The sequence below is a fragment of the Mercenaria mercenaria genome, chromosome 5 (assembly GCF_021730395.1).
Source record: "Mercenaria mercenaria strain notata chromosome 5, MADL_Memer_1, whole genome shotgun sequence".
In the NCBI taxonomy this organism is placed as follows: Eukaryota; Metazoa; Mollusca; class Bivalvia; order Venerida; family Veneridae; genus Mercenaria; species Mercenaria mercenaria.
The window spans coordinates 22440390-22453790 of record NC_069365.1 but is presented as its reverse complement, the minus strand read 5'-3'; the positions used below and the strand labels follow the sequence as shown (position 1 = coordinate 22453790).

The window sequence follows — 13401 nt, the reverse complement described above, 5'->3', positions numbered from 1 at the left end:
TCATCTACTTTGCATGTACAATCATCCTATGAAGTTTCAACATTCTGGGTCAAGTGGTTCTCTAGTTATTGATTGGAAATGGTTTTGCATGTTCAGGCCCCTGTGACCTTGACCTTTGACGGAGTGATCCCAAAATCAATAGGGGTCATCTACTCTTCATGACCAATCATCCTGTGAAGTTTCAACATTCTGGGTCAAGTGGTTTTCTAGTTATTGATCGTAAATGGTTTTCAATGTTCAGGCCCCTGTGACCTTGACCTTTGACGGAGTGACCCCAAAATCAATAGGGGTCATCTACTCTTCATGACCAATCATCCTATGAAGTTTCAACATTCTGGGTCAAGTGGTTCTCTAGTTATTGATCGGAAATGGTTTTCAATGTTCAGGCCCTTGTGACCTTGACCTTTGACGGAGTGACCCCAAAAACAATAGGGGTCGTCTACTACAGCAGCCCTACAACCCTATGAAGTTTGAAGGTTCTAGGTCAAATGGTTCTCCAGTTATTGCTCGGAAATGAAGTGTGACGTACGGACGGACGGACAGGGCAAAAACAATATGTCTCCTGGGGGAGACATAATTATCATTAATAACTGTTGCGAAACAATCATTATGTTGAGCTTGCTATTTATTTTTTATAAAAAACAGACTCATGTAGAAGTTAATGTATGGTTGTTAACCTGTCTAAAATAAATATTGATTTAACCTTTAGCATGCTAGATAAATTGTCGTCTGCTGGAAATGTCGTCTGCTAAAATTGTAAAGTTCATTCAATTTGCTCCAAAATTGGAAGAAATATTGTCAGAGTAGCAAACAGCTTGGAACCTGATCAGACGCCGATTTAATCGGCGTCTGATCTGGTTCCAAGCTGTTTGCAAAGGCTGTTAAATTCGCCTGCAGCAGGCTAAGGGTTAAAATATTTGGTGATAGGTCAATATTACTTTTCTGACAGACTAACAATACAACAATTATACTAGTCGGAAACATAGATATACAACTGATATAATAATAATAATAATTATATACCAAAGATACCGGTACTATAATTATGAAAAGGAGAAAATAAGTAAGATATTACTGGTCATTATCATCTTGCTTTGCCCATTTTTTTCAACCAGTCAAATGAGCATGTTTCAGTGTGGTAAGTAATAAATGTACATTCCTAAAATCTTATAAAAGTTCTATGAAAATTTACTTAAATAAGAGATGAAAGCAAGTTCAGGTCACAACTAAAACAGAATGCAATAAGTCACAGATTATTCTTAACAAATACAAGTCGTTTTTTTTTTTAAAGTTATCACTAACTATTTCGATCAATGATAGTGACATGTTTTATCATGCATCCACTTTTATCTCATAAAAAAATGGAGTATTACCACTCAAGCTGATAAAATTTTTTTACGTAAACAAACGATAAGATAGGCTGTATGTACTGAAACACTGATTAATCTATATAAATGTTTACTATATTTTACAATCACTAGCAAAAATATAATACATGTAATATGCTTTCTTCCATTATAGTAATTTTCTATTGCTCATTATTGGGTAGAGGCTGATATAGTAAGAGTCCATCCCAGCCGAAATTGACAGTTTATTACCATATGGCAATTCATGGTTTATCATGGTGGTTCATGGTCATGTGACAATGGTTAATCATGGTTGACCATGGTTGTGATAATTGTCACCAGTCATAAAACATTGTATTAGACCAATTGTATCTAAAACCATGGTGGACCATGACCATGGTTGACAGTGGTGATTACTGACTATCAAAAACTGTATAAATAAGAATTCGAAAGGGTCGTGAAAATACATAACAACAATTGCAGTCTACATATATTTTTGCAAGTCAGTCATTTATTTGTCATAAAATTGCCAAGATGAATGTTTACCTTTGAATCTGTCTATAAATGCAGGAAAACTATTCTGTAACTAGGAAAACATTTGGAGCCAAAATGCAGTCAGGCGTCTTTGGTGCATTGTAATACTTGACTAGTGTGAAAATTACTAACATGACCATGGTAGTCCATGGTCGACCGTGGTTGAAAAAATTTGACCACAGTAGACCATGGTCAATCTGTTGATCATCTTGTCTGACCATGGCCGACCATGGCTAATCTTATCTCACCATGGTCGACCATGGCTGACCGTGCTCCTGACAATGTTATCTCATGGTTGACCATGTTAAAACTTAATCAACCATGGTCATCATTTCGCCTGGCTACCAGCTTCAACTCAAGCTTTGGTCGAAATACAAAATTTATAACGATACCATGTCAATTTTTTCACAGAATTCAATTACGTGTTAAATTTTTTCACACAATTTATCTATTTAGCTATATTTTGACATCTAATGAAACAACACTGTTCAGTGAAATTTTAAAGAACAATCTTAACAAGGTACTACATTCTTACTATTTCACTTAACCCTACCCTGCTAAATTTCTATAATGAACTTGTCCATCTTTCAATTTGGATAGTATCATTAAGTGTTAAAAGAATGCATACCAAAAAGATACTGACTGAATGGCAAGCAGTAGAGACCTTGATCAGACTGCACGGATGTGCAGGATGATCATGATCTACACTGGTCGTAAAGGCAGAATTAATCATGTCCAGCATGATAAGGATTAAGTCATGAAGATATATCAACATAAGGTAAAAAGGTCAATTAATAATAACAGATGGAAAAAAATACCATCATATCATACCTATACAGGTATTGTACCATACAGAACATGACATCCCTGACAACACTAGTATCCCATTACTTATATACTATCATATTGCCAGTATATCTTTGTCCTCTAAATTGACTTGTCCATAATTCATATGGTATAGTTCACATCTGTATCTTTCTTTCATTACATATAATGTATGTTACTAAAATACAAACACAGTGAATGGTCATCACTTTTGATATACTGCATGGTGTCAATTTTTCTGATATTAAGTTGTTTTCTTTTGTATTTTTTTGCTGTATTTAGCTTTTTATTAAAATGATTCCAAGACTAATTCAGCTTACATTCTGGATACAGTAGGTACTATTTTAGTGCCATTCTATCAAAATTCTAGTGATCCGTCACAGTTGCCTAAAAGATATGGAAACAGAGGCACTGACCTCGCAACTTGTGGAACATAGAAATCAATTTATGACAGTTTTCCTTAAAGCCCTTGTCATATTACATACCATCTCTTTTTTGTCTATATAAACCAATAGTTTCTGTTACTAAAAAAATCCTGATCGATAGATATGTCCCACTTCTAGCACCACAGGGTCTGAAAGAGAGTCTCTATATGCCTGTCACCTTCAGTAACACTTTCATAAAAATCCAATTTACATGTCGTAATACACTTTAATTCAACAACTCCCCAAAAATACCTGCCTAATTAATAACATATTATCCTCATCAACAAAAACAGTAAATTTCACTTACCCTATTTCTTACAACAGAATCAATAACAACCAAGACAATTCAAGTAATGAAGACCACAGAGAGAAAAAAACGGGGAAGAAAAATCTGTGAAAACATACAACAATACAATCATTATTATTAAAGAAATACTTAAGTGTCAAGCAGGACAATTTTCTCCTGTAATATCACTGTTTTATGGAGGAGGACACTGATGTCAATTCAGTTTTTTTGTCTCTTCGTAACTACAGATAGACACTTAAAACATAACTCATTTTTTTTATAACAATTAACTTGGCATTGCAAAAATGAATCTTAACGGAGACAGGAGATTCTAAATTAAACGTCTTCTTCGAAACAATAAATTGAAAGAGAATAACTTACTCAATATAATTTGCTCATAATTAATGCAATTGCAGGCAAGATAAACTTCTATCCACTAAAAATCAAATGTGATATTGAACACTTTTTAATTCTACCTGATGATTTAATCCCTTTTTAAATATCACTGCATGTGCCAGGCTGTCTCTTCAAACTGGTAAAAAAGAGTAACATAACATTTTATATAATCCTCACCTCAAGAAACTACACTTCTTCTGGCTCTAATTTATCCCTGCTTTGGCGATTTTTTTTCTTCAAGAAATTCTTCACATTCTAGTCACAGTTGCTCTTTACTGATCATTAATTTTTCCCCAAGTTTCATGTATAAACTCATATTTCTCTGTAAAATTTTCCCCAACAGATATATATGTATCTGAAATAACACTATACTGTAGGCGATAAAACAGAATTGAAGGTGATAACATAACATCCATGTATAGCAATTTACATAAAACACATTACACGAAAAACACACATTTCAATAGAGTGTTCAAACATTTTCGCTCAGTGGGTAAAGAATTAAAAAGAACTAAAAAAAATTAAGTTAATGAAGCGACGCTGTGACACGATAGAATGAGATGAAGCCAGTGTTTGCCCCTAGCATACAACCACGGTTAAACTCCAACAGGTAGTTGAGAGTGTTTACTGTGTCAACAAAAAGTTATGGTGATAATAATCGGCCACTTTTGTGACAATACACTGGGGACAAACATTGTCAGCAAGCCATTGCATAATTTAACAAGAGCCATGTCAGACATGGCTAATCACCCCACCGGGCATATCATAATTGAAGGATGTGGTCCGCATCAGGGGTTTTAAGATGTGGAAGAAAGAATAAGTCAGTAGTGAGGTGGTTTACTGCTAAATTTTATTAATTTTCATGAAGAGTATAACTATGATGTTTTTCTATATGGCTACTGTAAAAAGAAGGAATGGAAAGCTAACAGGGAACAAGAGTGCCAGAATGTCACAATATATGCCCGTCAAAGCAAATTTCTTTACTCTAGCAGCTGTATTTGCAAATGGAATGTTAATTTTGTGGTTGTTTAGTAATCATTGTAAGTTTTTTGTTTTTTAAAGTCCACAAAAAAACTCCTTACTAGGTAGAGATACCTTATATATAATAAAATTAATAAAATACACCTAAAACTGGAGAGTAACATCTATGCTGTACCACAGAAAAGTGGTCTTGTTTTTTCCCTAGGGTCAATTATAAAAATGTTACAATATAAGTTATTTATAGTAACAACTAAGGGAAGTTAATCTTTATAAAAAAAAAAAAAAAAAAAAAAAAAAAATTGTAAGTCCACACAAAAATCTTTATCAGGAAGAGACTGGTCAAAATACACCTCAAAATTGGATTTAGCATGTTTGTTGTACTACAGAAAAGTGGTCTCGATTTTTCCCTACGACTAGTAATGAAAAAGTTACAATAAAAGCTATTTAAAGTAACAACAAAGGGAAGTAATTCTAAAGAAGGGAACTGCGCATGACACTTCGTCTCATGATGGTGTATAATTGTGCCAAGTTACATCAAAATCCCTCCATGCATGAAGAAGAAATGCTTCGGACAAAGTCATTCTTGTATCTGACCTTTGGCCTCTAAGTGTGACCTTGACCTTAGGCCTAGTGAGCTGGATCTTGCGCATGACACTCCGTCTCGTGGTGGTAAACATTTGTGCCAAGTTATATCAAAATCCCTCAATGCATGAAGAAGAAATGCTCCGGACAAGGTTTTTATTCTGGTATCCTTTGACCTCTAAGTGTGACCTTGACCTTAGACCTAGGGACCTAGTTCTTGCGTATGACACTCCGCATCGTGGTGGTAAACATTTGTGCCAAGATATATCAAAATCCCTCCATGCATGAAGAAGATATGCTCCGGACAAAGTTCTTTAAGAAAATATGATAAAGGGGAATAACTCAAAAAATAGGCAAGGTAGAGTTATTGTTCTTGCACACTGCACTTCCTCCCAATGTGTTCTATCAGTGTATGAAGTTTGAAGAAAATCCCTCCAGTACTTTTGGGGTTATGCTCTGGACAAAATGTTTTAAGAAAATATGATAAAGGGGAATAACTCAAAAAATAGGCAAGGTAGAGTTATTGTTCTTGCACACTGCACTTCCTCCCAATGTGTTCTATCAGTGTATGAAGTTTGAAGAAAATCCCTCCAGTACTTTTGGAGTTATGCTCCGGACAAATTTTTTTAAGAAAATAAGATAAAGGGGAATAACTCAAAAAATAGGCAAGGTAGAGTTATTGTTCTTGCACACTGCACTTCCTCCCAATGTGTTCTATCAGTGTATGAAGTTTGAAGAAAATCCCTCAAGTACTTTTGGAGTTATGCTCCGGACAAATATCGTTGCGGACGCACGGACGCACGGACGGACGGACAGACGGACGCACGGACGGAGAGCATTTCTAATATCCCCTTCACCTTTGGTGGGGGGATAAATAATATATTACCCAAGGTAGGATGCAAAGATTTAATGCACTGTCATTGTTAAATTTACATTTACATTTGTAGAATGCTTTCGGATAATACCATCTAATTACATCTCCTTTAAAAGTGATAAAAATGCAAAAGTGATCTCTTCTTGCCCCCCCCCCCCCTTTCTAAATTTAACATTTATTTCCACATTTCTGAGAAACAATCTTTCTCTTTTAAAGCTATATAAACTTTGGTCAAATTTGGAAATCATCTTTGCTCTCAAGAGCTTTCTCTTCTTTACCTCAAATCAGAGATCACAGCAAAAGTTAATGCAACACAAATCACTTGATATATTAATATTTAATTAAAGTATTTCTACAGAACACCTGATCCAGCCTCAATGATCCCGACAAATATTAAAATATTTCACAAGGTTCTATCATCTCTACTGACAACATGCAAGTTGTAAATGAGTAAAACTTGAATGAAATTATTTCATCAAAATTTACAATAACTTTTTAACAAAACTTCAAAATATAATTACCGGTATGAGTGAGAAAAAGATCTAGACTGTATTGTCTTCAGTCTTTTAGAGTCCTTGTATTGTATGAAGTACACCATAGTAAGTAAAATCAAGATACTGATCTTAAAACCTGGTTTCTTAAACACTGAACTCAAAACTCATTTACCGAAGAATTGATTAAAGGATAAAAAATTGAAAAGGACCAAACGTGGTAATCCACAGCCGCATTATCAGGCTTTTGTGCCCAGTAGTTTTAGCTTGAATGACAATAGAATTTCAAATGATTTCAAACCACACAATTAATTCAGTTAATAATGACTGAGCCTTTTCAACTGTTTCTTTTTAGGTTACAAAATGGGAACTGTTTACTTAAAGCAGGTTGAAAAATCAATTTAGAGTAACAATTTTAGTTTCAACAGGGAATTGATTTTTGCAGAGAGATAACATTTGTCATTGGAGTATTCAATATACTTGTGAGCCTTTGGGATTTCATGTTGAAACTACAATGTTGCATGAAAAGTAACCTCATTTATATATTAGCTGACTGATGCACTGCAATAATAGGTAAAGAACCTTTAAAAGATGTCATCAACTTTTGGAGAAACAGAATTTACAACTATATCACACAGGCACTATTATAATGTCATAAGGCGGTTTTAGGAGCCCAGGTGCCCATCCGCATCCACTAACACAACTGTCCAACAACAATATGTTTTACCTACTTGTTTACACAAAGTTGAATAATCATTTCTCCTTGATTTTATATACATTTTCATTTTTGGATATAGAAAAATGTATTCATCACTAATAGTATTATTATCTTGATTATTATATTTATTGTTCTAATATTGTAGCACTCTTACCATATAGATACATAATTATATACATTTACAAAGTTCTTATAACAATAGTAATGCCAGCTCCTTTGGCTCAAGCTATACAGGTTGGACTGTACATCAAAACTGAATGTGGAAACAAACAAAATTACCTGATGACAATCAACAAGGCAGTTTACCTTAAAGTATATTAACACCTACATCACAGCATGTACTGCATAATTCTTGTTTTGCAACACAACATAAGTTGATTAACATTTGATAACAAAATTATCAAACTTTACATACACAATTTATTCCAATCCACACTTCGTAAATTAATCAAAATTAAATTTCTCAATATGACCTAATGTCAGTGTATTACCAGGTACAGGTTAATTTGAAGTTAAAAGTTTAAGTGGATTACAATGACCAATTCATAAAGATTATGACCTTATGATATTCCTTTATCTTCTCTTTGGATTACCCAATACTTTCTAACTTTATGCTCTAATGTCAATATTGTTGTAAGAAGGCTTTTCCTTTTGTTGGAATAACAAGTTTATCTACAGACTGTAGTGCTGTACTGAAACCAAGTGAATTCTTTTTACTTTTTTTTTCTGTTCAGTTTAAAGTAAATCCTTTAGAAACAAGGCAGTCTGAAAGACAGCTAAATCCCCCACCACTGCTATGGATAGTGAAAGGGTAAACCCTTGACCATTGGCTGTAACCTTGACCTTGAACTGACATGGCTGACTCATGAATTCTGCACAACGTCTTGATGAGGTGATCATTTGACCCAAGTTTCATGAAAATCCTTCAAGGGGTTTAGGAGATACAGAGCTCAAACCTTTGACCTTGAGTTGTGACCTTGACCTTAAGTTGACATGGCTGATTCATGAGTTCTTGATGAGGTGATCATTTGACCCAAAATTGATGAAAATCCTTCAAGGGGTTTAGGAGATACAGAGTGGACACAAAATGGAAGGCTCAAACCTTTGACCCTAAGTTGTGACCTTGACCTTGAGCCGGCATGGCTGACTCATAAGTTCTGCACATCGTTTTAATGAGGTGATCATTTGACCCAAGTTTTATAAAATGCCTTCAAGGGGTTTAGGAGATAGAGAGCGGACACAAAATGGAAGGCTAAAACCTTTGACCTTGAGTTGTGACCTTGACCTTAAGCCGGCATGGCTGACTCATGAGTTCTGCACATCGCCTTGATGAGGTCATTATTTAAGTTTCATATGAATTCTTCAAGGGAATTAGGAGATACAGAGTGGACACCAAATGGAAGGCTTAAACCTTTGACCTTCAGTTGTGACCTTGACTTTGAGCCGGCATGGCTGACTCATAAGTTCTGCACATCGCCTTGATGAGGTGATCATTTGACCCAAGTTTGATTGAAATCCTTCAAGGGGTTTAGGAGATATAGAGCGGACACAAAATCGAAGGCTCAAACATTTCACCCTAAGTTGTGACCTTGACCTTGAGCCGGCATGGCTGACTCATGGGTTCTGCACATCGTCTTGATGAGGTGATCATTTGACCCAAGTTTTATAAAAGTCCTTCAAGGGGTTTAGGAGATATAGAGCGGACACAAAATGGAAGGCTCAAACCTTTGACCTTGAGTTGTGACCTTGACCTTGAGACGACAAGGCTGACTCATGGGTTCTGCACATCGTCTTGATGAGGTGATCATTTGACCCCAAGTTTCATGAAAATCCTTCAAGGGGTTTAGGAAATATGGAGCGGACACGGAAGTGTTACGGACAGACAGACGGAAGGAAGGATGGACGGAGACCATTTCTATAACCCCGCACCACTTATGGCGGGGGATTAACAACTTGCCCTTACCGTAACTTGCCATAATGACAACTTGTCTTTACATCAACTTTCCCTTACCATAACTTACCATTATCGAAGGCTCAAACATTTCACCCTAACTTGTGACCTTGACCTTGAGCCGGCATGGCTGACTCATGGGTTCTGCTCATTGTCTTGATGAGGTGATCATTTGACCTAAGTTTTATAAAATTCCTTCAAGGGTTTAGGAGATATAGAGCGGACACAAAATGGAAGGCTCAAACCTTTGACCTTGAGTTGTGATCTTGACCTTGAGCCGACAAGGCTGATTCATCGGTTCTGCACATCGTCTTGAGGAGGTGATCATTTGACCCAAGTTTCATGAAAATCCTTCAAGGGGTTTAGGAAATATGGAGCGGACACGAAAGTGTTACAGAAGGACGGACGGAGACCATTCCTATAACCCCCCACCACTTGTGGCGGGGGATTAACAAACATAATTTTAAGGGTTTTTTTTACAAATAATAACCTTTCACTAATATTCATCTAACAGAATTTCATTACATTTTCATATACTGCATGTAGGATATTTGCTGACTGAAATATCTTTCACAGATTGAACAGTTGATGCAAGATTATTATTGCCTACCAGGAGAGTTGTGATATTTGTTACCATAGGAACAGTGACATTCAATACTGGAACTTAAGTGAAGAATCTGCTTATTTTCCAAATAACCTACCATCTTATGATCTATAAATTAGGTTTCATGAAAACATTTCTTGTACTTTGCAAGTTAACAAAGGTTCTATCTTTTGAGACAGAAGGATTAACAGACAACGTCCTTGGAGTCCAATGACTCGTCTTTCAAGGGATTTAAATCGGCTTCAAACTGTCTTCACAACATAGCTTTAACAAGAGCACAGCAATGCAGAGCAATATACGCCATAAGGTATGACCTTTGACACATAAATGTGACCTTCACCTTGAAGTGAGCCATCGGAAACATGTGCTCTGCACGTTGTCTCAATGTGGTGAACATTTTGTGCCATGCTTCTTTAAAGCCCTTCAAGCAGTTAAAGAATTTCAGTGCAGACACACAAAGGCATATGACCTTTGACCCATAAGTGTGACCTTGACCTTGAAGCAAGCCATCCAAAACATCCACTCTGCACATCGTCTCGATGTGGTGAACATTTGTGTCAAGTTTCTTTGAAATCCTTCAAGGGGTTCAAGAGATACAGAGTGGACACGAAAATGCTAACAGGCTAACAGACAGACAGACACTAGCATCATAACACAATATGTTCCTTTGGGCATATAATAAGAGAGTATAAATGAGTCTGATGGCCCGTTTAAGACAGTAAGTTAAAATCTTACCATTTTAGCTCTGGCAACACGGCAATCTGGACAGTTCTTGTGTGTTTTCTCCATCTCTAAAATGTAAAATAAATGATGCACTGGAATCTACACTGTATTACATAATTGTACATGGTACTGGCAGGGCTTTTTGTCAGGTTACTGGGAAGAGTCCCTGGCTTTTAAACGAGGGTTCTATAGGGACATTTTCTTTCTACAAGAGATCTGTAAAATGAGTACAAAATTTAGAGGTGTCCTAATCCTTTAGCAGCACATATATTTCCTTTTTGTGAAATCTTCTTTTTATTTCGAGAAGTTTTTCTGGCATAATTGCAGATTTTTTTTTTTCTTCTTCAATTTGAAAGTGACAGCTAGACCACCAGCCTCTGTTATATATGGATGAAAATCCCCGATTGTTACGAATGCAATGAATAATTAAAGAATATTTATTTCTGTTAAACATTAGAAGCTATATGCAACTTGATATTTTTAATGTTTCCTACATAAATACATTTACTACTACAATATTATTAAGACTTGTATGTCAGAAACTCCAGATAATGGTACTAAACATGATAAAGGTCAAATCAACATTTGATGTCTATCATCAGGTCTACAAAAAAACTGCTGTAACTAATTGATATAAATCAATGTAAGGGAGATCAAAATTTATGACAATTTTTGGCAACCTCATAAAATTAACCCCCTTCCTGCTCTTTCTTCATTGTACTAAATAATACAGACTTTATTGACTGTACTTTGTAAATTCTACTGATACTCATAACAGCAAAGATTGAAAACCTGTATGTAAATGCTTTTATTAAATACAGCTGCCATTTCAAAATAAACCACTTATTTCGAAAGAACAACATGTCAACTTACCTGTAATTGTTATTGTATAGTTAAATTCCTCCAAGTTATTCCAAATGCAGTCGAAATGAGAAAAGAAAGTTCTACCTGACCATTAAAAGCATAAGGCAATTGCAATGTATTTTTATACAATGTTACATCTACATCCTACTAATCAATATACTTACAAGGCGTGCCAGAAGTGCTAGAGAAACCTATCGCTGCATGGCTGACAATCCATATATAATCCAGTTTTCCCTCCAACAATACCTGGAATTCATCAATATCTATGAGCAGTGGCAGCTGTGAGCTAACTTCAAACATTACTTTCAATCATGTTTTATACTACAGGCTTGACACATAATTTTGCAATAGCTACTTCAAGTAAAAGTTTTACTAGCAAACTGGTGTAAATATTTATATTTATCTGTAAATTTAAGATTACATTATGTTGATAAATTTGAACAGATATTTGAGCCGCACCATGAGAAAACCAGCATAGCGCATTTGCAACCAGCATGGATCCAGACAAGCCTGCGCATCCACGCAGTCAGGTCAGGATCCATGCTGTCCGCTTTCAAAGCATATTGCAATTAAAGAAACTGTTAGCCAACAGCATGGATCCTGATCAGACTGCATGAGCTACTTGCGTGGATGCGCAGGCTGGTCTGGATCCATGCTCAGGTCGCAAATACACTATGTTGGCTTTTTTGTGGTGCGGCTCATTTATAGTTTATATCATACACAGTTTCAATGAGAATACCTTAAAAATTAAAAATTGATTAACAGAATACAGCTGTATTTCCAACTGAACAGAAAGCCAGAAACTAAAGAAAGCCATTATCCCGATATTTCAAAACAATATTTTAAAACAAAACAGAGTTATTACAAATTTGTGAAAGTCATAACTAACTTTAATACCGTAGATACCCATGTATAATGCGCACCCGTGTATAATGCGCACCCCCGATCTTAGTCCAAAATCCTGGGGAAAAAAAAAAAAATTTGGTCAATTTTTGAGGTGGATGGAAAACGAAAGTAGAGTTTACATCGACACCGGTAATAAATTTTATCTCCGCGGCGGAGAGCAGCATCGGTCTCACGGTACTATCGATTTTTGTTTTCTCGAAAATAAAACCAGTAAATTATTGTTATATTTGTTGTTTTACCTTTTTTAATTCACTATTTTGAATAAATAAATAGCAGCTGATTCAATATTTCAGAATGGTATCTTTCAAAATGACATGAGCTTCTCAATTAAAACTGATAACAAAAGGTGTGATAGTCTTTTTGTCACGATCATAAAGCCAGTAATTACCGGCAATTAACGTGTCACCTCGTGTCAATTATGTTGTTCACAGTTTGATCTCGGTTAAAGATAATTCTCGATCTTTAATTAGTATCATAATTTTTGTGATTTATAAACATTTCTTTCGTCAAAATACTTTTAAATTTATATGAAATTAATTTTGTTTGAAAGAAAAATAAACAATTCGATCTTTTACGGAACGTAACGGCAATCTTAGATTTTAGCAGAGACAGTAAGCGCGGGGAGTAGTTTCCCTTTACCAAAATGGCGAACATCGATAACAAACTTGTTTTGAAGTAGGAAAATTGTCTATACCTGTGTATTATGCGCACCCACGATTCGGGGGTGGTCCCGGGGGTCAAAAAACTGCGCATTATACATGGGTATCTACGGTAACAAGAGCTGTCTGTCAAGTGCACCTGTATTTGTGGAACTGGGTAAGTATTGCACTATACTGCAATGTGTGACCATGATGGTAAGCAAGTGTTCAAAGTTTGAAAGCCATAATAAACAGTT

The 13401-nt window shown here is 35.6% G+C and overlaps 1 protein-coding gene across 5 annotated transcripts in view; it reads right to left on the bottom strand.

Annotated features, from left to right (window-relative positions):
- LOC123556630 (CAP-Gly domain-containing linker protein 1-like) overlaps positions 1–11856 on the bottom strand; it is a 118960-nt gene extending 107104 nt beyond the window's left edge. For 4 of the 5 annotated variants that reach the window (XM_053542887.1, XM_053542885.1, XM_053542891.1 and 1 more), the window contains exons 1-2: positions 11765–11856; positions 10749–10804 (exon numbers count right to left, since the gene is read on the bottom strand). In XM_053542887.1, the coding sequence (XP_053398862.1) occupies positions 10749–10802 (54 nt within the window). In that variant the 5' untranslated portion in view covers positions 10803–10804; positions 11765–11856. Of the gene's footprint in view, positions 1–10748; positions 10805–11609; positions 11654–11764 lie in introns of those variants that run through there. The other variant, XM_053542886.1, reaches the window with a different exon arrangement.
- Between the last annotated feature and the right edge of the window lie 1545 nt (positions 11857–13401).